This window comes from Mangifera indica, chromosome 6, assembly GCF_011075055.1.
Source record: "Mangifera indica cultivar Alphonso chromosome 6, CATAS_Mindica_2.1, whole genome shotgun sequence".
NCBI classification, from domain to species: Eukaryota; Viridiplantae; Streptophyta; class Magnoliopsida; order Sapindales; family Anacardiaceae; genus Mangifera; species Mangifera indica.
Genome location: NC_058142.1, coordinates 647283 through 671709, shown reverse-complemented (window position 1 = coordinate 671709; position 24427 = coordinate 647283). Strand labels below are relative to the sequence as shown.

Here is a 24427-nt window from a genome sequence, read left to right as displayed (position 1 = left end):
TTGCATAAAAGTACAAAATAATTCGAATTATACACACAAATTTGACAATAGAACCTTCTGATTAACGCAACAAATTTACCAACTTTTGAAGGATGAAGTTGCATTGGAGCAGACTAAGCAGCAAAGCTCCTTCCCTGCATTGACAAATTGCAAGATATGATATGTGTGTATCTGATCAACTCAGTTAGTCAATTGCAGCGAGACTCTAAGGTAAAGAATTTGCCTTTGAGAGACTAGTACTGACTCATCTTCTCCGACTCGCTTTCTCTCTCTGCTGGAACTCATCCCCGCGACGAAAGACGCTATCTGCAACTGAGTCTGTACCAGCATCTGACTCAACTCAGCCTCCGTCTCCATCCGTCTCTTCTACGCTTCACACCGTAAGGCCTCTCTCGACTTCATCATCTCCAGTTCCGTCCTCAGCAGCGACTCGGAAAAGATTCGGAAACTCGCCGATAAATCGGCAAAGCGTGGTGACTCAGGAACCGAGTCATTACTTCCGAAATTAGAACACTCTCCGTGTCTAGATATCACGGCGTGCTTTACACGCTTCTCATTATTGCTTCTGATTCGGTTCGGTACGGTTCGATCTCCTAGCTCCTCGTCCATTTTGCTTTGTGAAACTGAAAATTATCTGAGCGTTTTTACAGGAGGAGCTTTTGTTCCATTAAGTGTGCGCGTGGGTGATACTTTGTTGCCACGTCATTGTTTTCTTTATAGGTTGGATTTCTCACGTTACATCACTAAACATTCTAAATTTAATTTTGATTTAAAATGACTTGAACCTTACCTCAGCTCTGCCCAGTTCTCCTCGTTTTGAATAGGTGTTTTATTTAAAAATGAAAATTATAGATTGAATTTGATAATTTAATTTGTAAATGATTGAAATTTTTGTTTATTATTTCTCATATTAATTATGCTAGTTATCCGTGAATAATGCATTATTTATTTTATTTTTTTATAACATTTCTAATTAATTTGAATTCAATTTATCAAGTGATAATAGTTTGAGGAAGATATTATGCCCCATAAATAACAGTGGAGTTGATAAATAATAAAACGACAGTGAAGGGGACATTCCGGTACCATTAAGGAATGAAGCATGGGCTCAAGAAGGGGATGGCTCAATCTGAGGCCAGAGTACAAAAACAAATAAAGGTTGATTCTATATATTATATAATTTCCAGTTTTAAGGTGGATTCAATCAAAATATTAGGTTCAAATTTAGAAAGATCAGATCTAGATCAATCTTTGACTATTTTGAAAGGTCAAAAAACAAGAAAAAGAAGAAGATAAAAGAAAACAGGCGAGGTAGGTTTTGATGCAAGAAGAGAGTCTAAAGCTGAGTTGAATAGCAATCCAAGCTCATGGAGCTTGATTTGAATCCACCCGCACCGCAATTTCCATTTTGATTAACCAAAATCAACATAAAAAACATTGGTATATAACAGAAAGTAAACAAGCTTTCACGCAAAAAATTTACAATATTTATGGCTAACTTTTAACTCTATTTATCTGTTGTTTACACAAGAGAAGAATATCAACCACAATAAAAAAACATAAGAAATAAATAAATAAAGCCTGGTGTACTATAAAATTAACATATAATAAAAGAGATAGTAGCGTTAATGATTAATTAATTAATAATAATACTCGTTTAATAAACCTTCTTGCTGAATAGGCTGCGGAAGTTGAAGAGATTGCCATTATTTGTAACATGGCCATGGCCACCGTCTGTGCCGCCGCTAACAGTCCCGGTGGTGGTGGTGGTGGTGGACTTGTTATTAGCTGCACCCACAACCCCTAGTGCACCGTTTTCATCACTTCTACAGCTCAAATGATGCCGGTACCCAATACACATTGGCACATTCACGTTCATATTCAAAACCCTCATTTTTCCAATAGTGGTACTGGTACTGCCATTTCCGATTGCCTTGTTGCTTTTAACTTCTTTTTTACTGACCACTTTTTCACCGTTTCTAGATAGAGTTTCTGAGCTCCTCCCGCCTAAGCCTCCACCGCCGCGCTTGACTTGCCAAATGGGGCTGCTCCGACCCAGATGAACCCCGGGGCGACCCGGGCTGCTTGGCCACTTCCTTGACTTCGACTCACCCGCTGAGTTACTCCTCGAACACGGCGCACTGCTTACTTTCCGGGTCCCTGGAGCTCCGGGAATCAATCTGGGTCGGGTTCCGCCATTCCCGGCGGATCTACTCCTTGAAAAAGGCCAAATATTGATATTCAACTCCGCTGAAGTCACTCCACTTTGACTCTTCTTGTCTCTCTTCTTCTCTTTCTCTTTATCCTTATTGTCTTCCGTGTTCTTCGTCACAGCTTTCTTGTCGCCTTTCCTGAAAATGTCCGTCCACCGCTTAGAACTCGACAACCCGTTTGCAGACTCAGTGGTTACATGAATCAACTCAGGGCCAGGGCCGGGTCCAGGTCCAGGTCCAGACTCCGGGTCACCTGACTCTTTGTTGGCAGGTTCAGGATCTGGAAGCGGGTTCGGGACAGTTGGGTCGGAAGGTTTGAGCGAAAGGAGGTGAAGAGGCAGAAGAACACCATCAACAAAGAGTTCATCGGCTGAGTGGAGATTAGGCTGAGGAAAAGAGGGGTTTCTGACCATCCAGAACTCGAACTCGGGTGAGTTTGAATCGCTGCTCCTCCTGCTTCTTGAACTGGGGCATGGAGAGAGAGTTTCGGGTTCATAGATTCTCGGAGTAGCCATTAACTATTGAGAGAAGGAGGGCTGAGTTTCTGAGTTCTGTAAGAAGAGAAATGAGAGTTAAAGATGAACGTTTCAGATGGTAGTGACCTGTGACCCTACAAGTAATAAAGAACGTAAGATAAAGAGGAACTCAACGGAGATTATATAAGCAAAGGTTATAAAGCAATGTACGGCCTGATTTCGAACGGAATTTGAGTAAGATACTGTCTGAAACCGGTTTAAATTCAAAAAAAAAAAAACTTAGAACAAATTGATGTTCAAATTTGATTCTAAATAATTTAACTTGAAATTTAATTCTATCCAACTTAAACTTGAATATTACAATTAATTCAAATATATGTAAGATCTTAATTCCTAATTTATAATTAAAAAAAAGGTGATAAATCACAAAAATAAAAAATTTGATGTGATAATATCGATAAACTCTTGGATTAAGTTAATATATTAAACTAAATCTTTAGCTTAAACATGTATTTAAATTCAAATTAGCTCGGTTATTGCACACATAATTAAACAAGTGAGATTTGGGATAGATCAAATGGGGAGAATGGGAATTGTGATTAGAACATTGTGTTTTAATTGGGCATTTTTAATCCTTGAAGCTTGGAACTTGATGGGGTAGACTGTGGATAGGCAATGTCCTGTGCCTGCATAAAGTTGTATAATGTGATGTCGTTTCGTGGCTGCATGTCATGTGGGGTTACGTGCTCTATCTTAATCAACATTTACTTATATATACACCATCATGTGCCCGTTGACATCCTCAATCTCTAATCAATATTTCTTGACAAAATTCCAAAAAAATAATAATGATGATAATTGACAATTTTAATTTTAGGCATGGATTATATGATAATCAGCAAAAAAAATATATATTTATTCTGAAATTATAAAACCCACTAGATAAGAACCAATTAGTTTTTTTTTTTTTTGTTGAGATTAATAAATTAAGACTCAAACTCAATTAATAAAATTAATTTTAAATATCTGAGATTATTTATAAAAATAAATCAAAATTTTGATTTGAATTTAACTAATTTGATTCAAGCTTAAACACATGGGCTCGAATCTAATTTTAGTTTTAGTACAAAATTATGTAATATTTAACTACTAATGTTTGTTACGTAAACATTTATCATGAATTACAAAACTGAATATATTTTAATTATTTTTATGAAATAAAAATGTTTAAATATTACTGCTGTCAAAAATATTTTATTAAACATCATAAAAGAATTCTCTGGACATAAAATTTATTGAATAATTGACAGAACGATGTTGTTTTAATAATTATTTGACATGATTTAAATTGAGTAATGAACTAAGCTTGAATCAAATCTAACTATCAATCGACTTATAAACCGAATCAAATCGAACTTATTTTAACTTCAGGTTTTAAGTTAAAAAATCAGTTTACTCTTTCGATTTGAATGTAGCTTGAATTCAATCGTAACTAATTCAAGTTAAATCAAAGTAAACCGAATTAATTTTTGAGACCAAATTAGCGCAATTCATATTTAATAGTATTCATAGGTAAGGGTCTATAATGAGCCTAAAGAGATAGAGCGAGCATAGGATACAACTAGGATTGTGTCTAAAATTTGATTATGATTGGGCAAAACTTAGAACCAAACAAGCAATGAGACGAATTGAAACATCATTGTCAATTAATTATCAATTATCATTTCATGTGGTGATTAATCAATAATTAGAAGGCATCCAGTGTCCATATTTGTGGTGAAATAAGAGATTATTCAAAATTATTTTAAGCTTTAAACATATTATCAGTAAATATATTTGACACCAAGATAGATGTAACAAAATAATATCATTTTATTTAATAATAAAAAAATAATATTATTTTAATAATTATGTGATATGATTCAAATTGAATTGTAAGTTTAGTTTGAATCAAATTGAGTTATCACTAACTTATTACTTAAAGTAAATCGAATTTTTTCTAACTCAAGTTTGACTCGATTTCATAAATGAATCAACCTTTCAAACTTAAACTTGACTCAAGATTTATCTAAACAAATTTGAGTTAAACCAAACTGATTTTTTAGACTAAATCAATTCAATTCGTGTTCAAACCCTAATAACTACTTAGAAAAGGAAACAAAGAAATAAATAAAATAAGAAAAAAAATATTGATGTAAAATGGAAGATTTGAGTGAAGAAGACAAACGAAGTGGGGGCAAAAGAAGGTTAATAGCCTGATAGGTAAGTGGTTGGTTGTAGGGAATTGACATAGAAATAGAAAAAGTAGTGGGGACTAAATATGAATCAAACAGAAAGATAAGCGAAATTGGCTGAAGGGGGGATTTATATTATCCCTTTACGTTAATGGAGTTTGTTTGTAGGCAAAATGATGAAGCATGTGATGGCAAAACCCACAAACTTTATTTTCATTTATGTTATGGGCCATCTTTACCCCCACCTTCTTCCTCTAAATGGTGATATGAAGCGTTAAATCTGAATTAAATTGAGTTAACCTAAAAAATAGTTTTAGTTCGATTTTTTTTAATTCAAGTTAGAGGGTCAGTTTATTTTTTAAACTAAACTAAACTTGAGTTAAAGAGTTTTAGTTCGGTCTAATTTAAAAGTTAAGCAGATGGTTAAATTATATTTGAGTTTAGCTCTCAACTTTATTCATGTCAAAAAATTGTTAAAACAATGTTATTTTATTAATTATTGGATAGAACAATATTGTTTTACAATGAGTCATGAACTTGAATCACAAATTTGACTTGAGTTTCAAACTTTGAACTTAAAGGTTAAGTTGAACTTGAACTATCATTAACTTTAGTTCAATAAACTCGAATTAAATCATTTTTATTTGAATTGAATTCGAATTAAAGAGTATTCAGATTTGGCTCAACTCATATCCATCATTGACAAGTGTAATGTTAGAGCCAAAGTTAAGGTTGAATTTAATCAGAATTTAATTTAATGTTTAGTTCAAAATCAGTTTAAATCTAAAAAAAAAAGGTTAAAATACAAGAAAACATCACGTTATAATCAACAATTAAAAGGACAAAAACACAAGAAACATTTAACATATATGTATGTATGTATGTATGATTTGGCATGACCAAGACTCGCGAAAACCTTTCAATTTCTCTTAAATTTTATAGCCTTTCATGTATAATTAGGACAATTGGCTAAAGTGTGGAATCCAAAATGTAAAGTTAAAAGAATTCATGTTCAATTTCACACTTCTGTAATTAATTGAATTTGAGAGGGCACACTAACGTCTCCTTGAAATGGGAGGCCTTAATGGGATTCTCCGAATATTCGAGTCATCCATGTTTTCCCAGAAGAGGAACTGTGAATTAGCATTCAATTTTCTGGAATTTCTTGGCTTAAATATAATTTTATCGATAAGTCAATTTCGGTAACACCAAAATGGCAAAATCTACAGCTATATCTGTTTATACAATACAAGAAAATGGCGGTCCTTCCAAAACTCTTTCTAGTCAACCTCGAGAGAATATATATATATGAGGAGCATAGTCGTTCGGACATGGGTCAACCAAATGGCTCAGAGCACAATGTTTAGGGTTTCACTATTCTTTTCTCTCGATTATAGCTCATTCATTGACCTTTGATGATGATGCAAATGAGCTAAGTTATCTTTTGAGTTAGATTCGAATTGAATCAAATCTCATATTTTATTTTATATTTGATTTGAACAAATCAAACTTGAGTTAAGAGTTTTAATTTAATAGTTTAACCATATCTTATTTGTTTTTTTGTTAACACTAAGATTAGACTTAAACTGAGTTATTTTTAGTTTAAAAATCAGTTTGAATTGATTTATATATATTTAGGTCAAGTTCAAATCGAAAAAGTTAATTTATTTTCAAAATTGAGTCAAATTTGAATTAAAAGAAGTTTGACTTAATTTGACACATGAATTAGGTTGATGACTCAAATTGGTTCGAATTTAGATTATGACTCAATTCAAATCGTGTTAAACAATTATCAAAATGATATCATTTTATCTATGAATTACAAACTCAAGCCATAAATAAAAGTCACAAATCCCAACTATTAACTCGAATTAAACTTCAAATTTCAAACTCGGGGACTGATTCGAACTTGAGTCATTCTTAACTTTGACCCAACAAACTCAAGTTACTCTATTTTTCATTCAAACAAACTTAAACTAAAAGATATTTGAACTTGACTTAATTTATGTCTAGACCTAGGTAAAATTATTTACCTTACCAATAATATTATTCACTTCGTTAATAACCTTGTTATAATTTTATGCATAAATTTAAACAAACTGGAGTTCAAATTAAACATTATAAAATCAAATCAAACTTAAGACAACCACCCTCACAAATCCACCCCTAGTTTTGCCATAGCTGTAAAGACTCAAAACTTGTATTAACTTGTATTACTTCCATTTGAAGTGGGTTTCATCATCAAGATGGTCTCATTGTTATCAAATTTATTTTGATGGAGGTTGTTACGATGTGATGCTTACCAACTATTATAACATGGCATGGGTTTTCAAAACAACAACCAAATTTCAATTATTCTCCCTTGGCTTCACATGCAAAAATGCACATATTGATCCATTTCTGTCAATTATTGTTGGATTGAAAAGAGTTAGTTGGTGCATAATGTCGCTTCATGTAAGAGTCTTCTATATCTCTAAAATCCCTTTTTTTTTTTTTTTTATTCTTTATTGCTTTATTCAATAACCTATCTTGCTTCCTACCATTAACTTGGGGCCATTTTTTTTCTTGTTTCTTTCATAATTCCTATCATCTGTTGCTCAAGGATTTTTAAAATTATTAAATACCCTTTAAAATATTTAAAACCCCTTGTAAAAATATTTTTAAAAACCTGTTAATCATATTAAACAAAACTGAGTTTAAATTGAGTCAAACTTGAATAAAAATGTACTGAATTTTGAATTCAAAATTATTAGTTTAAAATAGAATTTGACTCATTCATATTATCAAAGATTACGATGTTATCATCAAAGAAAAATGAGAAAAATCCTCAAAGAATATAAAAAAAGAATCGTTGATAAACTAGTTTTTTAATACGACAAAAAGATTCAAATCAAACTGAGTTTGAGATAAAATTTATTCAATTCAAACTTAACTTATTTAAATTGAAATTTCTTCAATTTGAATGAAAACATTATTCCAATCCAAGCAATTAAGGTCGGGCCATCTCCGTAATATTCACTTTTTCATGTCAATATCATATGAAAAACGAAAAAAAACGTTACCATTCATATTAATCTTGAGATTATATATTTAATTATTCATATGATAGATGGTCTTGTGCACCAACCAACCAACAGACAGAAAAAGAGATTAGGAGGTGAAAGCTGGCGGTGAGCTACTTCCAAGCTTTATCCTAATTTGTTGTTACATGGCACAAGATAGGTGACTGCATAAAATTTAATTTCTTGGAATCAACATTAATTTTAAATTTCCAATGCTGGTTGTACTTTAATGTACTATTGTCTTGTTGTTTGTCCAGGAAAGTATCTGTGTATATAATAATAATTAAAGATAAATCCGAATCAAATAAGTGAGACAACGTGATTAGGTTTAAATTTATTTGAATTAAATTTGAATTGAAAGATTGAATTAATTTTAATTCAAATTAAAGAGTATTTAAATTTGACTTAATTTAGAAACTAATAATTATGTTTCACCATTTGAGCGACTCTCAACCAAGGGTTTTACTTCTATAGAAGATGCTAATATGAACTCAAAAGCATTTGTAATAGTGAATAGTTAAACTTGAGTCTTTTGATATTAGACTTATAATTTTTCCTCTTAACCCGTTGTTCTACACATTCCGAATTGTTGTGCGCTTACAATGATATGGGGATTTGGACGGGTTGTCATCTCCAACCATCTCCTGATGCACATGATACCTCCATTCCGAAACTTATTTTTTTAATCTATCTTCTTTATTTTACCATATGTTCAAGAAGAAACATTACTAATTGTGCTTACTAATGGGTTGCATCTTGCATGTGATTAAAGGAACTTCAAAGTAGTGTTTTAAAACTCCAGTCGGGCATGACCAATCGAACACGATCACCCAGTTCAAACATAATATAAAATCTGTCATGAATTAGAATATAGCTTGCAATTGTTGGAACTCGGTTAGTTTATTTGGTATGGAATATGCACCATATACTACCTTATCACAATTATGTTCGGTTGAATATTATTGTAATGTTTAATTATTTTGTTAACTGGTAATGACCAATCAGGATACGAAGACATTGTTTCGAAGATAAAGAATGTTGGAGGAAAAAGTGAGAGAGGTCAAGTGATAGTGCTTGTGGTTGTATCCAAATCCAAACCATCTGAGCAGTGTAGACAAGCACATTACTTCTAGTGGAAGGAAGCTTTCGTTATTATAAGCAATATCAATCAATGTTACAAAGCTTTGTCAATTTGGTTAAAGAACAAACATAATCTAGGCAAAAATATCAAATCCCCAAGGACATTATCTTCAATTGAGTGGTCATTTATCTTGATCTGTCTCCCTTTTTCACCTTAATATCTGCTTTCTAGAATGTTTGGTTCCCTTGTTGAGATGTTAAACGTTATCGGCATGCACACATTGCTTGAAACAAGAACAAATTTGATGTCTCTCAATGCAATTGCTCAAGGAGACCAATTAAGATTAAACCTTTTTGGAGGTCAAAACCAGCCAACACATGATTCCTGAACAGGGGTAAAATCAAATCCAAACCGATCCTCAACAGATGCCACTTAAGTGGTGAACAATAACCCAAAAGAAGAGAGAACAAAAATCATCAAAGAAAAAAAATTTCACAACTCCAATATGATGCTGCCAACAAATCTCAAACTTAGCCGAGTTACTAAATTGAAACTTAAAAACTTGAATTCGACTCATTCATATCCGAATCAACTTGGCTCAATATATCCGTAATCCTGAATCTTGACAGACCCCTCTCAGGTGTTCCTCTTGTCAGTTACTCAAATTTTGATGGGCTTTGAAAAAGATTCAATAAACTAGCCATTGCACAGTAGCCGCGGGACGATGGCCACTCGTGGGCTCAAGACAACAATAACATTAAAAAAGATAATCTAAAAAACATCATTCTTCTAAAAGTCCCAAAAATGTAAGCTAAAATTCTCACATAACATAAAATAAAACAAAAACAACCCAGAGATAAAGAACACAATCAGTTCGTTATTGCTTTCTTTTTGGATGTATGAACTTCAGTTCCGTCTGAGGACGAATTTGACAGCACGCTTAAACTTGAGCACCCAGCTCCAAGAGTAGTGTGTGATTAACAGCAACGGACGTTGGACCGACAAATTGAATAGGGCCTAGAAGAAAAATCCATCAAACTTATTAGGTTACGCATGAATGATTGCCAAAAGAGGGTAGAAGTGAATCTGATCTAATATAGGTCAATTCAAATGAGTTGATTTTGAGTTAAAAGTTTTAATATAACAACTCGGATCAAGACCGACTCATTTATTCATTTAATGACAATGTTTATCTTGTCAAAGATACTGTTCACCATATTAGCAATCCTTTGAAAACACTATACACTAGAACTCAAGTGAGATGTTATGAATTCCATCCAAGCTTAACTAATCCTAGGCTCGGCTCAGATTGGCTTAGATCAAATCCACCATTAAAAGAGGGTAGTTATATCATCTAAATCAATAAAATTTTGTATGCCTCCTTTGAATATACAAATAAATACATATTTATGTATGTTATCATATGATTGGATAATTTTGAACTAAGGAAAAAATAACATCTAATCATGTGATGACACACATAAGTGTGTATCCATTTATGTACTCAAAGTGAGTACGTATAGTATTACTCTTAATAATAAAGTTTTATCATATGATTAAGTGTTAGTTTATTCTAATTTTAAAATCATCTAATCACATAACACTGTGTCATTGTTAGGAGGTAAATTGATACTTATTATTAGTACATATAGTTTTATTAAAGCACAAAATGAGACTAAATATTCAAAAGTTAATATTAAATTAAAGACCAACCAGGACTAATGTAGCGATTTTTGAGAGCCCACTCCTCGCGCAAGGATGCAAATTTTTTATACGGAGCACCTGAAAAATCATTTACAAGTAGCAGTTCATGCATTTTATATATATATATATACAGACACAAGTGTGAACAGAGGTTCAAGAAAGAACTAACTTAGAGATCATGAGCTAAAAAATTATGGTCCTTATTAAAGATTCTTACCATCAAGTTCTACCATGGCCTTCTTGATCACAGGCTTGAACTTACCTGCAAAGTGAAATAAGTTTCAGAAAGAGCACTAAAAGAGTACAATAAATTCATGTAAGTATGACATTTCCACAGATATTATAGGTACAGTGTATTCTTCTTGACAAAGAGTGACAATGAGGTGTAGAAGGGAAAGATTCACATACCATGTCTCCTCTCCACATCCATTAAGGCGGTCAGAGCAGTTCCACTGGCAGTCCATTGATCAACTGGAGCACTTAAATTTCCAACCTGGATACATCAACAGGACAGACAAAAACAGGTAACCAAGTTAATTATTGTCAAGTACCATAGGAGATTAAAGCAAAGGAGGTTAAAAACACTACTTACTGATGATATTAAGCCAGTTTTCCCGCTATGAAGGAGAGCTCCAGCAGCATAGCCCAACGCATAACAGTAGGAAGCATCGAAGTTTGTTGGCAAACCGCATCTTCCTTCATACCTGCATATATGAAATACACAGAAGTTTACAACTAATGTAAGGAATGCAAAGTTTAAACAAATTTTCTCATTTGTATAACATTGTCAAATATGAAGACGTTGAAACTCATCATGAACATAAACACTCTCCATTGGCTCAGTTCATCTAACATAATGCTTAAGATCCAGTTCAACACTACTAGTAATGATAGTAATGATTAAAACTTTGACTCAAAAGGACCTCACAGGGTAAGAATATTAAATACCCGAAAAAGTGGGACTGCCCTTTGAAGTGGCCTTTGTATGCACCTTGCTGTTTCCTCTTCTCCAACTCAGTCTCAACCATTTGAATCAACATTTTTTCTGTTTCTATCTTGGCAACCTACCAGAGGAAAGAGATACAAGATAAACAAAAAGCTGGAAAATCATCAGCACAAATCAAACACAAGCACAGAAATATAAAGTACATACCTGGACATTTCCATGGGGATCTCTTTCAAGCATCAATTGTTCTTGAATAGCCTGAGGTAAGAACTCAAAAAGTTGTTCAGACTGACCAGTGAGTTTCTTTTTCCATAGCCCATTTTCATCAACAACATCATGGGCTAGAATTTCATTCAGTTCTGCAATAAGCTGCTGCACCTGCATATTCAGTGTAACAGAAATACAAGTCAAAAGAACATTACAGGAATTAGGAGTGTATAATTTGACTTCTAGAATCATAACTGTGCAGAAAAGGGAGTAAACAAAAATGGGTTTAATATTCGATTAAGAAAAGTACCTCAGGAATAAAATCAATTAAACCTTCTGGAATGAGTATGACACCATAGTTGTAACCAAGTACAGCCCGTTTACAGATTATGTCAACAATGTAGTCTGTGACATTTTTCAGTGTTTGCTTCTTGGCAGCAACCTGCAGAGAGATATATCCCAGGATGATTTGTGAAAAAAGCTTATTTCATGAGTGATAGACTCAAGAGAACAATAGATCCTTAAGACTATAGATCTTTCTCTTATTTTCTAAATTATTTAGCAATGTGGAGTGCTTGTGTCTATGAAGTGTCTCTTAAAATATTGGACCTGTTGTACAATTTCAATCAATAGAAACACAAACTGGAACATCTACGTAAAGTGATACCAATGTGTATGTGTTCTTTTGCTTCAAACAGCAGCCAAGACAAGCTTTTCACTTGATTTTTTCAGTGACTGGGGATAAGGGAGATAAAGTCTATAGTACTTATCACGATTGTGCCAAAGATACGTAATTGCACTAATTGTTCATAAAGATACATAAAATATCCTAATGCTAGAGCAGCAAGAAGTTTATTAAAAAACATGGGAATCTTAGCCAGGCAAGTCATTTGAAAGTAGAGAAATAACACAATGAGATTACCTCTTCTCCAATAACGGTAATGTTTGGGTGAGTTTGCAGTGCACACTCAAGAGTAATATGGGAAGCAGCACGTCCCATAAGCCGTACAACTGCAGACAGACATCTTAATTATTACTCATAATCTTGCTCAGAAAGTCAAACTGAGGGAGAATGATAATTTTATATACTCAAAACAGAGTATAATAACATGTCATAATCAAGTCACAAATACTTACAATGATAGTATTTTCCAGTTGACCGTGCATCTATCATCACATTTCCGATCATTTCAGCATATATCTGTATAAAACAGGACATATTACAATTATTTGAGACTCTGCTATTCCTACAACTTATAAACCAAAAAGAGACTGCAATGGCAATCATTTCCAATCGCCAACTGAAAGAAGGTTTCATGTTCACTATGATCCAGTTGCCTTATTTGACAGCAAACATAAAATAATGCGTGATACCAACTTTCATACCATGCTAATCAGTAGTATGTTTTTAAAAAATGCATAGAAACATGAAAATAAGGATAGGATTCGAGTAATAATAGCTGATGGGAATAACATTTAGCTTTATCAACAAAATTGATAAGCCTCAGAACCCTTTGCTTCAACAAATTGATAATATATAGAAAAAATGCATGTCAAGAGAAAAAACAACACCTTAATCAATCTTTCTAAAATTTTAATATGATTAACTGGAAAGTTGAAAAATGAATGATATGAGTTTAAGTGAAAATCTGCACACATAGCTATACTCACCCTGCATGCCGTATCAAATCCAAAACTTGTGGGAACCTCTTTGCATTTCAAGTCACCATCAATGGTTTTTGGGCATCCAATCACCCGAGTTTTCAGATTTTTACCCCTAATTCAATATTAAAGGTTAACACAAATACATGGAAGTGACATAATACTGTAAAAAGTATCTCCTTTCACCATCGTATCAATGACTCCCCAAAATTAATGATTTATATATTCACAAAATACCATTGCTAGTGTTCAAAGGTAGAATTCAAAAGGAAATTATACCAAATACAATTTCATCTAAATATAAAATTTAGATTAAAAACATCATAGCACACCTAAAGTTTTCAGCAAGGAGGCAAGCGTTTGTGTTTGAGTCATCACCACCAATAACGACAAGGCCATCCAAATCCAGCTTCTTAGCCGTTTCTTCAGCTTGTTTAAACTGAAAATAAAGCCCATCATACTCTGGTGCAATATAAAAATAAACACTCAAAACAACACCCATCAAATCATTCAATCATCAAGCTAACAGTCTCACCTGCTCTGGAGTTTCAATCTTGTCTCTTCCACTGCAAATCATGTCAAAGCCACCCTGGAAAAGAATATTACAAACAACTTAGAATGAGATACCAAACATGAAGTTGAGCATTTACTTCTACTTGGCCAAAACTAGTGTACACATATTTAAATTTTAAAAATTATTGATTTCAATAAAACCAACACCTGTATATTCTGTTTTCTACATATTATTTTTATAACAAACTATCTGAACTTACAATTATAAAATTATAATTGAAGTTATTAATCATTTATTTCTACATCAATAAACAATAAATTATAATTGCACAGATTGTAATACAATTTGCACTGTTGGATCAATCCAGTTCTAACTACTGATTCAAATTTTTTCATTATAATTAATCTAACCTGCATATTAATGCCTGTAGAAGAAGAAGTTCCAACAATTTGAAAACTATGAATCACAGCCAAAAAGAACAACCATACCTGGTTTCTGTACGGATAAATATATTCCGGAGTCAATTCAATGTATTTGCACTTCATGATCCCAGCCGGACCTCCCCTAAATCCATACAGGACACTACCTTTTGCACGATCCTGCAAATAATCTACCAAAGAAACACAAAAACCACACTTGTAAATTGCATTTAACGCAAATCACGTTTCAACATATCAGAAAAATATATTGGACTTACACAAAACCAATTGGCTTACATTAAAGTTCAATCCACACACTTATATACTAGATGTTTGACTGTTAGACCTGTCATTTGGCTATTAGACTCGCCATTTGGCTATTAAGCCTGCCGTTTATTAGACTTACAAGTGTGAAGATTGAAACCATATTACTCAAAACCAATTGGGTTATGTTAAAGTCCAATCCACACACTTATATATCACTCTCTTATCTTCTATTGATTAGAAGTGGGGTCTCCAACACAACACTATAGCTTCATACAGATCCTCACCGAAAATTCCCGAGATCACATTGTGTCCGCCTGGAGCCTGGCCTCCGGACAAAACGACACCGATTTTCAACTTCTGATTAGCCGGCAGAGTATCGACGTCGTTTGGCACAAGGTTTGCCGACGGTTGCCCGAACAGATTCGGAAACAACTTCTTAATCTCATCTGTGAAATCGAGAACATCAATAAACATCAACAAACATGTCGCATTAGTGAAAGCGATGAATATTCGAAATGACGAGAATAACCTGGATTGCCCGCAGCTGAGCTGGCGGGACCGTCGACGATTTTGAAAGGGCTACGGAGAACGGAAGGAAGAGGAAGCGCGTGGTCGATACGGCTAGTTTGAACTTCACTATAGACTGAAGCCACACGTCCGTTGACAGCACCGGACTTGACGGGAGTCAAATCGCCGTTAGAAACGAAGGAAGGAGACATGATTATTTTTCGGATACACCTAACTGAGTGCGGGTGTGAGGAGTGTGACTGTCAGCTTGAACGCAGCTGATCTGCCCCCTTTAAATTATGTATGGTTCAAACACAAGGTTGAAAAGGGTAATATCGTCTTTTAAGTCTTTTGTTGGGCTTTGGACTCTCCGCTCTGGAAGAAAGGAAAGGTGGTTGGTTGCCCTTTGGATTTGAGGGTAGGATTGGGATTTTGTCGAAAATTTATGGCAAAAGCGGCTTGATAACGTTTACCTCTCTTTATTTTTATGTTATTTTATGGCAATCCTATATTTAGGAATCATGTGACGTCCCTTATAGTTAGGGAGTCTAAAACTAACCCCATCTTGAAACTCAGATTGAATCGAGTGGATTAACTTAGGTTGACTCTCTAATCGAAAACCCTTAATTGAACATATTATTATATAATACAATAAAATGATGTGGATCAATAATAAAACTAATTTATATACTAACAATAACATATTATTATATGATTAAAATTTTTTTATAATGTTTTAATATTGGGATTGAGCTTTGACCCGATCAAGAAGCTGGTTCGAGTCTTTCTTGATTTGACCAATCAAATCAAAATATAAAAACTGATAATATACATATATATTTACCATATATACCTAAATAAAAATTAGATGTAGTGGTGCATTGCATGCTTTGGTAGCCTTGCTAATCGCTATAACTTGGGTTTAGGTTTCAACAATTGCAAAAAAATTTCAAAAGTCATGCTAAAGAACTAGTGATTTAATCTTGATCAGGTGCAATTAGCTCAATCCAACTATGATTCAAAATGGTTTAATAACTTTATTGTTTTTAAAACCTTACTTAAATTAAATAAGTCATCAAGTCTTGATCAAATAATTAGTCGAACCAGGCTATAAAAACATCCTTATAGTAAGAATTAGCTTTCTCGAGTTATATTTTAGTGAAGGCAAATATAATCAAACAAAATCTTACAGATACAGCCATAATTAAGCAAAATTTCAAAGAATGGCCTCAATGTCAGATACAAACTACAGAGGGAGGTTATTGATAATAATCAAATTTGAATGGATATTTGTTGATTACAACAAACCTTAGGGCAGTAGAAAATTAACCCGCAAAATATCTACATGTTTTGTCTGTACTTGATGGGCGAAGTTGAGAAGATAAAGGGCTGTGATGCTCAGGTGATGATCGGGAGAGTTGGATGGTGATGATGATGACTACAACGCTGGATCATGCATTTGTCCTACTCCTTACCCAACCAACTCAGGTTGGTGGGGGCGCGTAGCGTTAAACGCCAAAGAATATTCCCGGTTTCATCCTCCTAAGCTTAACTTGCACTGGAAAAATAAGATAAGTCATATCTAAATTATGATGACCTTGCTTTGTTACTTTGTTTACAAGTGTTAATTTTTAAGTAGAAATGTAAAGAAATGAAGAATAGAAGGAGCAGCATCTAGTTTAGGCGTGGTGGTGATGTGATTTTGTGATAACAGTAGTTAGAATATGAAAAGATTCTACTATACCTACCGGATTACCGCATTGTATTAAAATGCAAATGAAAGCAAATTAGTATAAGAAGATGAGACATGATTTAAAATGTAGTTTGATCGTATGATCGAAATATATATTATGTTATTAATAATAATATATTACAAGAAAATGATAATTTTGTAATAAATAACTTTATATATATATACTTTGAATATATAAAAAAATACATAAATAATATTACTTAATCAAATAATTATATATTATCTATATATATATATGTTACCAATTCAAATTTAAAAGAAAAAGAGAATATTATAGCAATCAACGGTGTATAGATTAGGAAGGTTGTTAATATCTTCTTGTTAATAAAGATTATAAGAATATCTTGCAAAAAATTTCAGATTGATTCCTCTTTTGATAAGAGGATAATAGTTGCCTCAATCCGAAGAGATTTCTTTCATGTGAGGTGTTAGATAGAAATGGTTTAGTTAGTAGTCATTTGTTGTAACATCTATGTCACAAGTAGAATTTTGCGAGTTGCAAACTACAATATAAAACCTAATTTTGAATATTTCAATCTATGTTACTTTAACACAAATTTAAACTGACATCAAAATGAGTCAAATCCTAGTTTAGGATTGAGCTTGTTTTCACATATAACTCGTATTTGAGTCTACTCAAATTGATTCAAATTTAACTATTTTTGAATTGAATTCAAATTTTTACTATTCAATCTTAAATGGACTCTTTTGAATTTAGATTAATCTCCAATTGAGCCATGGTTGAACTCCATCTTGAAAGAATCCAACACTAATTTGGTAAATGTTAAGTATTTTGATTGAGTTTATTCATGATTGGGCCAATTTTAATGTAACTTATGGGCTCAAATATGTTAAAGCAACTTAAGCCCTCTATCAGCCCATTGATCATCATCAACGCTGAGCTTGAGCATTCTTCATGATGTTATATTTGCCGTGATTCTACTCTGTAGTCTTTCAGAACTTGATCAAAATATTACACTAAACAACGTGCCTTTCATCATAAACTTTGACTTCAATATTGGCCTGCTGCTCCACTTTCTTTTGCAGCCAAACGCATTTCCTTGTTCGATGAAAAGGCCAGGCCATCCATCACCAACCCCTTTTCCAGTTCCTTTTTTTTTTTTTTTCTAGAAACAAGGAGTAATTGAGTTGAGCAACACTCTGTCTTCTGATTAGTCTGTAGGCCTTATTATACAAAGTAGCTTGGCCCTGCTTTTACATCAAAATCATCATGCAAGCATGTGCGTCTGTTTGCTCAACAGACACCATAGGTTTTTTCTCACTCACATGGATGGATTCAAGCCTAACCGAATCCAAACAAGGGGGGCATCAGTAGATGAACAATAACTTCATAAATAAACAAAAGAAGAATAGCCAACGAAACGAGCTCTAATCAAGAACTTGGCTCATTTTATTCAAACAATGATTTGATTTCAATCTGTCTCAGTTTGCATCTACCCTTGCTACTTAACAAATCTTACAAGATAGTTCAAATTCGTGTTACACACAAACGATTATCACATGCTAAACACCTACCGTTTTCTTATTTTTTTAACTGGTCTTGTGTCCCCAAAATGCGTGGGCTATGCACAAAAGTGACCATATCCAGCTATGTAAATCTTCTTTGGATTTTCTCCATAATTGAATACCACAAGTGCTTACATTCGGCTCCGAATCAATAAAAGTTTCACTAAAGTATTTATTAGTGTTACGTAAGGATGAATTCGATTTGAGTTAATTTAATTCGAATAAATCAACCTTAAAATAGAGATTCAATTTAATAATTTGGATTAATATCAATTAGTTTATTCAATCTATAATATTATTTATTCCTTTAATGATATTATTCACTCTTCCCATCAATGATACAAGTATGATCATCAGTCAGCATCATTTAATACATGTGCAATATTTAAGCAGAACAAGATCTAGAGACCACTGCTAATTGTGATTAATGTTTTCGTTAACTGTCTTGTTTCATCTTCATCAATTGCCTCCTCATTTGCAAGTTTGTCATATGTACTAATTGAACACCAAAGAATGATGGGGCAGAGTGGTTTTTGAATTGGCAAATCCAGTTGAAAATAAGTTGAAATACAAAAGACTCAACTCAAGATCCATTTAGAGATGCTCAAATTTGTTTTGAAAATAATTTAATATTGGATTTATTATGAACCTTATGGAGATACAATTCTATATTTTATAGAATTTGAGGGCTTATAGGTGATTCTTTTTCTTCTTCTCTTATTCCTATGACTCCTCGTTTTTTTTTTTATTTCATTGTTTACTATTTAAACCAACTTAAGTTTGAACACGAGCTTGCAATTTCAAATTCGAATCAAGTTTGAATTGAATCTTATTTCATATTTGGTATGATTCAAATTTACCCTCAGTTAGGAAGTAGAATAGCACAGTATCCCCACAAGCATGCATGTGAGGCCAGCCAAAATTTTCTAACTTTGTCACTCATTAGTCTTAATTTTTTAATCAAAAGGCTTAAGAAACTCCATGTTTACTTTCTATGGTAACTGTTGTTTGAACAGAACGCCACCTAACGACCCTCTAAAGGAAATTTATTATTAAAGCTCTTCACATAATAATCACTATAGCTCAATTAACAATACAAATGTTCCCCAATCTGCCTCCAATCTTCGTCCTCCAACCTTACCTAATCTCTTAAAGATGTGAACTTTGTTCTTTTAAGCTCAAGACATAATCATGTTTACACTGACCCACTTGCAATTTTTACATAAATGATTATTTTGCCACAAATTCTCCTTGAAAGCTCCCAGGTTAATCCATGCCTGAGAAATGAAACCCTCCAGAGAATATTACAAGAAGCAGAAGCTTCAACCGAGAGGATGCAAGGCCTTGTGTTGCAGTTGCAGGCTTAGTGTTTCTTCGTCGGAGGAAGCAGAAAGCTCAACTTCCGATCAGTTCCCGTCGGTTTCAAGCCTGGCGCACGCCATGGTTCAAGAAAGACTCGACCAGATGATCAGGGAAAGGCAAGAGGCAAGACAAAGGGAGAGAAGAAAGCGAAGGGCCGAGAGTGATCAGGGGACTAAATTCATTGTGATGGTAGCGATGGAAATGGCTTCTTATGATCCAAGAGAAGATTTCAGAGCTTCCATGGTTGAGATGATTTTGACAAACCGGATCGAAGAAACAAAAGATCTTCGAAGCCTGTTGAATTATTATATGTCTATGAATTCCAAGGAGTATCATGGAATTATACTTGAAGTCTTCTACGAGGTTTGTACAAGTTTGTTTTCATGCTATACATGCTATTGATGAATAATATTTAAATCATCAATTATAAATTTCACTAAGAATAAGATATATATATATATATATATATATATATATATATATATATATATATATATATTTATGTATATGCACAATAGTCTGTAGCCAAATTTTTGAATCAAACGAAATCATACTGATTTATAATTATAAAGCAAAGTGGTGTATCCTCGACAATATGTTGGAATTCCAGTAAATAGGATTTGTTTTAAAAGCAAAATTGAAGTAGGTTTCTCTTTGAGATAAGAATGCTACTATCCAAACACGGTTTTCTCTTCTACAATTGGCATATCAATTCAGTATAAAATATATTCATTATAATAAAAAAGACTGGAGTATTGAAATAATATTGATTATATTGATTGTAGTCTTATTAGGGAAATACCAAACTTTTAGAATTTTTTACGGGTAGATGTAAATTGAACTGAATCCAAATATTTATTGGTTAGAGTTCAACTCAAATAAAAAATAATTTGACTGAAGTTTTCTCAAGTCAAAATTAAGAATAACCCAAATTTGACTTAAATGAAGAATAATTTGGTTCGAATGCAACTTGAATTTATAGTTCAATTTCATAATTCAAATTCACAGCTCAAATTTGTAATTTGAGTTCGCGACTCATTAACAAAACGATATCATTTTAGCATATAACGGTTAAAATAATATTATTTTATAAATGAGTTGTGAATTTAAACTATAAATTCAAATCGAACACCTCTTGGCTAAAATTCAGTTCGATTTAAAAAATGAGTCAACTCTTTCGACTCAAATTTAATTTAAATTTGAATAAATTTTTAAGAATAAATCAGTTTGATTTGAATTCAATCCTTTATTTATTTTTGTAATAAACTTTTACTGTATTCTATTGAAGATAACAAACTAATCATTTTATTTTTGAAACAAAACAATTCTAACCGTATTTATTTGATTACCCTTAAAGCTTGATGCGAAGTAATCGCAAGAAGATTTTCCTGTATTCACATTAAATTCATAAGATTTGTGGCCCATTTCAAGTTTCCTGTACTTCGCAACAAGAATTCCAGTCTTAAAATCACAAAGGCTGTGGTTCAGAGTTTACATGGAATACGAGCTACTGGTAGAAGCAGATAAAACCATACTATTATTCTGAAATCAAGTACCCAATAATGCAATCATGTTTCTGAGTTGTCCATACCCCATGGATTATTTTAAGAATCCAACCTTTTTGGTGGGTTCATGGCGTCAAGAGAGAGCTTCCTTCCTTGATGAGCACAAACACACTGCCAACATCTCCCCTTGAAATGCGAAGCTCTTCATCGAGGTATGTGGTTAGTAACCAGGCCTGTGCATTGCTGTTTGAGATTGTGAATTTGAGTGGCGGTTGGCTAGAAATGGTCTTTGCAACAGATGAAGCTGTGTCTTGGACTGAAGTGAAGAAGCCTCTTAGTGGGGAGAGGTCAATCTTTTGTCCTAGAAATTCAAAGTTTTCCGGTAAAACTATTGAGTCTGTTATCTGAGGGGTCCCAATGATGCCTTCTTCAAACTTGATCTGAACACAGAATTGAAATGGCCAATTAAAAATGAACCCAGCATCCCAAGCGGGGTTTGATAAATCATAAAGGTAAACCGTCAGTTAAACTGTAAACCAGTGGGTTTGAACAGGTTGGACCACAGTCATCCCATTTCAAAGCCTCAACCGAGTTTATAACATTACCAGGCTGGCTTAGGGTTCCCTGTCAAAACATTCTTAATGCTTCGATTTTGCGGATTAAACCATTTTATTAGAAGTGATCGATCATTTCCTTAGTTATATATTCTGAACTATCAGGCATAACTTGAAAGAAGATACAATTAATGTAATTACCAACCTGCACACGTTTGGGACTTCGGATTTCAAATTTGGCACTGGTACTAAAAGATGTTGTGGCCAATGGCCCAGAAAACTGGATAGAATTCTGTACAGTGAAGCTCTCTGAGTCGATTGTCTGTGATATCTCCTCCACTCTTGCCAATGAAAATGAACCCCCTGACAATAAAGGGAACAAGCCAGGAAAGGACGTGTACCTGCATTGCAACAACACATACATTCAAAGTCGATACCTTCATGACTACAAAATGAACAAAGCATAAATTCATCAGTATTGTGCTACACCAATAACTCTATTAAGCATTGATGGGTCTAGCTAAAGAGGTGTTCCTTGTATACACAACAACCTCTTACACTCCTTGGGAGATTGGTTTGACACACCTCACAACTCTTGCCACACACGTATATACTAACATCTCGAGGGATCAATTCAACACTCCTCACAAACTTATCCTAGCCATACACGTATATACGAACACCTAATAACTTTCTTCCAACTGATGTGAAAAAACCCAACAACCTCTCTCTCACATATTAGGGAATCAGTTCTACACTCCTCATAACCAATCATCTGAAATAGGAACAAATTGGTCATAATTTCACATCAACCAATAACTTGTTAAGACTCTTGAGTAGAGTTACAGCATCCGTATAGGTGCTATTAGGACTCTCCACCCTAAAAATGTTTTCAGTTCAAGAGATGATACTTTTATAGACACTTGTATACTAACACCTACAACTTAATTTCTTAATCTCAAAAGAAAAAAAATCTGCAATTTCATTTCTAGGCACAATTTTGAACACTAATTTTTGCCATCAGATTTAACACAGTTTCTCGGAGAGTTCAGCAGCCACCTAATCTATACCATCAAACTATAATTCGCTCTGGAAAATTAAATCACTTTACCATACCATAAATTTTCCCACGAACCAAAGAAAAAATCAAACACTTACGCAAGAATCCATTTGCCGTTAAGCAAAGTTAAAGCCTCGGTTGGTGCAGGTGTTGGATTCTTAGCTTCCAGCTGTGTTATAAGCTCAACGATCTCCGCTCTCGTTTCGCTAGTCGCCGTCAATCCACGATCGGTCCCATAGAACGAATCCACCAAAGCCTTCTTTAAGTTATCAATCTCCGTCAATTCTTTGGGCTTCTCCTCCTCTACCACGGTCACAGCGCCACCTTCTTCCTCCTTATCGGGTCCCAACTCGTCGCCGTCGTCCACAGCTCTAGTCACGAACACGGGCCTAGAATTCAGAGACTTGCTAATAATTCTTTGCGAAAGCTTGGCTGAGTTCAGAGGAAGAATCGAAGGTTTTACAGTGAAGAGCTGGCGATGAGGTGGGGTTGAAGAAAGAGTCTTACACGGGAATTGAGCGAGTTGATAGAGAGAAGCCATTGGGTCTTCAGGTTCTCGATTACTAAGAGAAGTTTTTTGAAGTCTAAACAGAGGAACGACAAAGACAAGAAGCAAGTCTATTGAGTTTTGTAACCGCGCTCTTGGTGGTGGGTATTTGCAGATCAGCAAAGAAAATAACCTCCGTCATATATAGAATAATATTTAATTATTTTTTTAAATTAATAAATAAAAATAAAAATTTAATAATATTAAGGTTATATTAGTAATATTTTAATATTAAAAAAATAATAATAATTAAATTAAATTAATATTATTTATTATATTACTATTAATAATAAAAATTTAATATAATATTCTATTATCAATAAAACAACTTAAATAATAAAAATAAATTATTTAAATAATCCTCGTCTCCAACTGACTAACCTTGAGGGCAATAATGAGTTTACAGGGTGGGTGTTCAAATGAGTTGGGTTTTTGACACGTGGATGACTAGTCGGTAAAATGAGTCCAGCAAGGGCATGTGACTATTTGAGGTTAGTAACGGTTTGTATTTGCTTTGGATTTCGTATTGTATCTTTTTAAGAGCACAACATGTCATATGCGTGAGAGAGAAGTGAAATCTAGAATCTTCTGTCTTGCCTGGGGCTGGGCACCAAAATATCTTGCAAGAGGTTTTGTAAGCTATGAGATTTTGTAATATAAATGGCCCATTTGTAGCCCTCAGTTTCTGGCCCATACCAGGATTGCAAACAAATTTTAAGCCATCAGAGATAAGATAACCTTGGATTCAATTCAAATGATTTGCGTTTAAAAATTAAATTAAATTATTTTTTAAGCCCAATTTGATCCTTTGCTTGTCAATCTTAAAT

The 24427-nt window shown here is 33.6% G+C and overlaps 3 protein-coding genes across 3 annotated transcripts; all 3 read right to left on the bottom strand.

Moving 5' to 3' along the window:
• Positions 1-1491: 1491 nt before the first annotated feature.
• On the bottom strand, positions 1492-2969 carry LOC123218792. Its single transcript, XM_044640422.1, has one exon. The coding sequence runs from the start codon at positions 2726-2728 to the stop codon at positions 1658-1660; it is 1071 nt and encodes a 356-aa protein (XP_044496357.1). The 5' UTR covers positions 2729-2969; the 3' UTR covers positions 1492-1657.
• A 6784-nt stretch (positions 2970-9753) lies between these two features.
• LOC123218791 (pyrophosphate--fructose 6-phosphate 1-phosphotransferase subunit beta) lies at positions 9754-15575 on the bottom strand. Its single transcript, XM_044640421.1, has 16 exons — positions 15315-15575; positions 15070-15231; positions 14588-14709; positions 14121-14174; positions 13918-14024; positions 13595-13700; positions 13061-13124; positions 12846-12934; positions 12234-12365; positions 11924-12094; positions 11719-11834; positions 11363-11474; positions 11179-11263; positions 10988-11032; positions 10780-10848; positions 9754-10083 (listed from the first exon to the last, which is right to left on the bottom strand). The coding sequence occupies exons 1-16, from the start codon at positions 15502-15504 to the stop codon at positions 10007-10009; spliced, it is 1701 nt and encodes a 566-aa protein (XP_044496356.1). The 5' UTR covers positions 15505-15575; the 3' UTR covers positions 9754-10006.
• Positions 15576-21292: 5717 nt separating this feature from the next.
• Positions 21293-23714, bottom strand: LOC123218790 (plastid-lipid-associated protein, chloroplastic-like). Its single transcript, XM_044640420.1, has 3 exons — positions 23152-23714; positions 22199-22394; positions 21293-21879 (listed from the first exon to the last, which is right to left on the bottom strand). The coding sequence occupies exons 1-3, from the start codon at positions 23592-23594 to the stop codon at positions 21565-21567; spliced, it is 954 nt and encodes a 317-aa protein (XP_044496355.1). The 5' UTR covers positions 23595-23714; the 3' UTR covers positions 21293-21564.
• Positions 23715-24427: the final 713 nt, after the last annotated feature.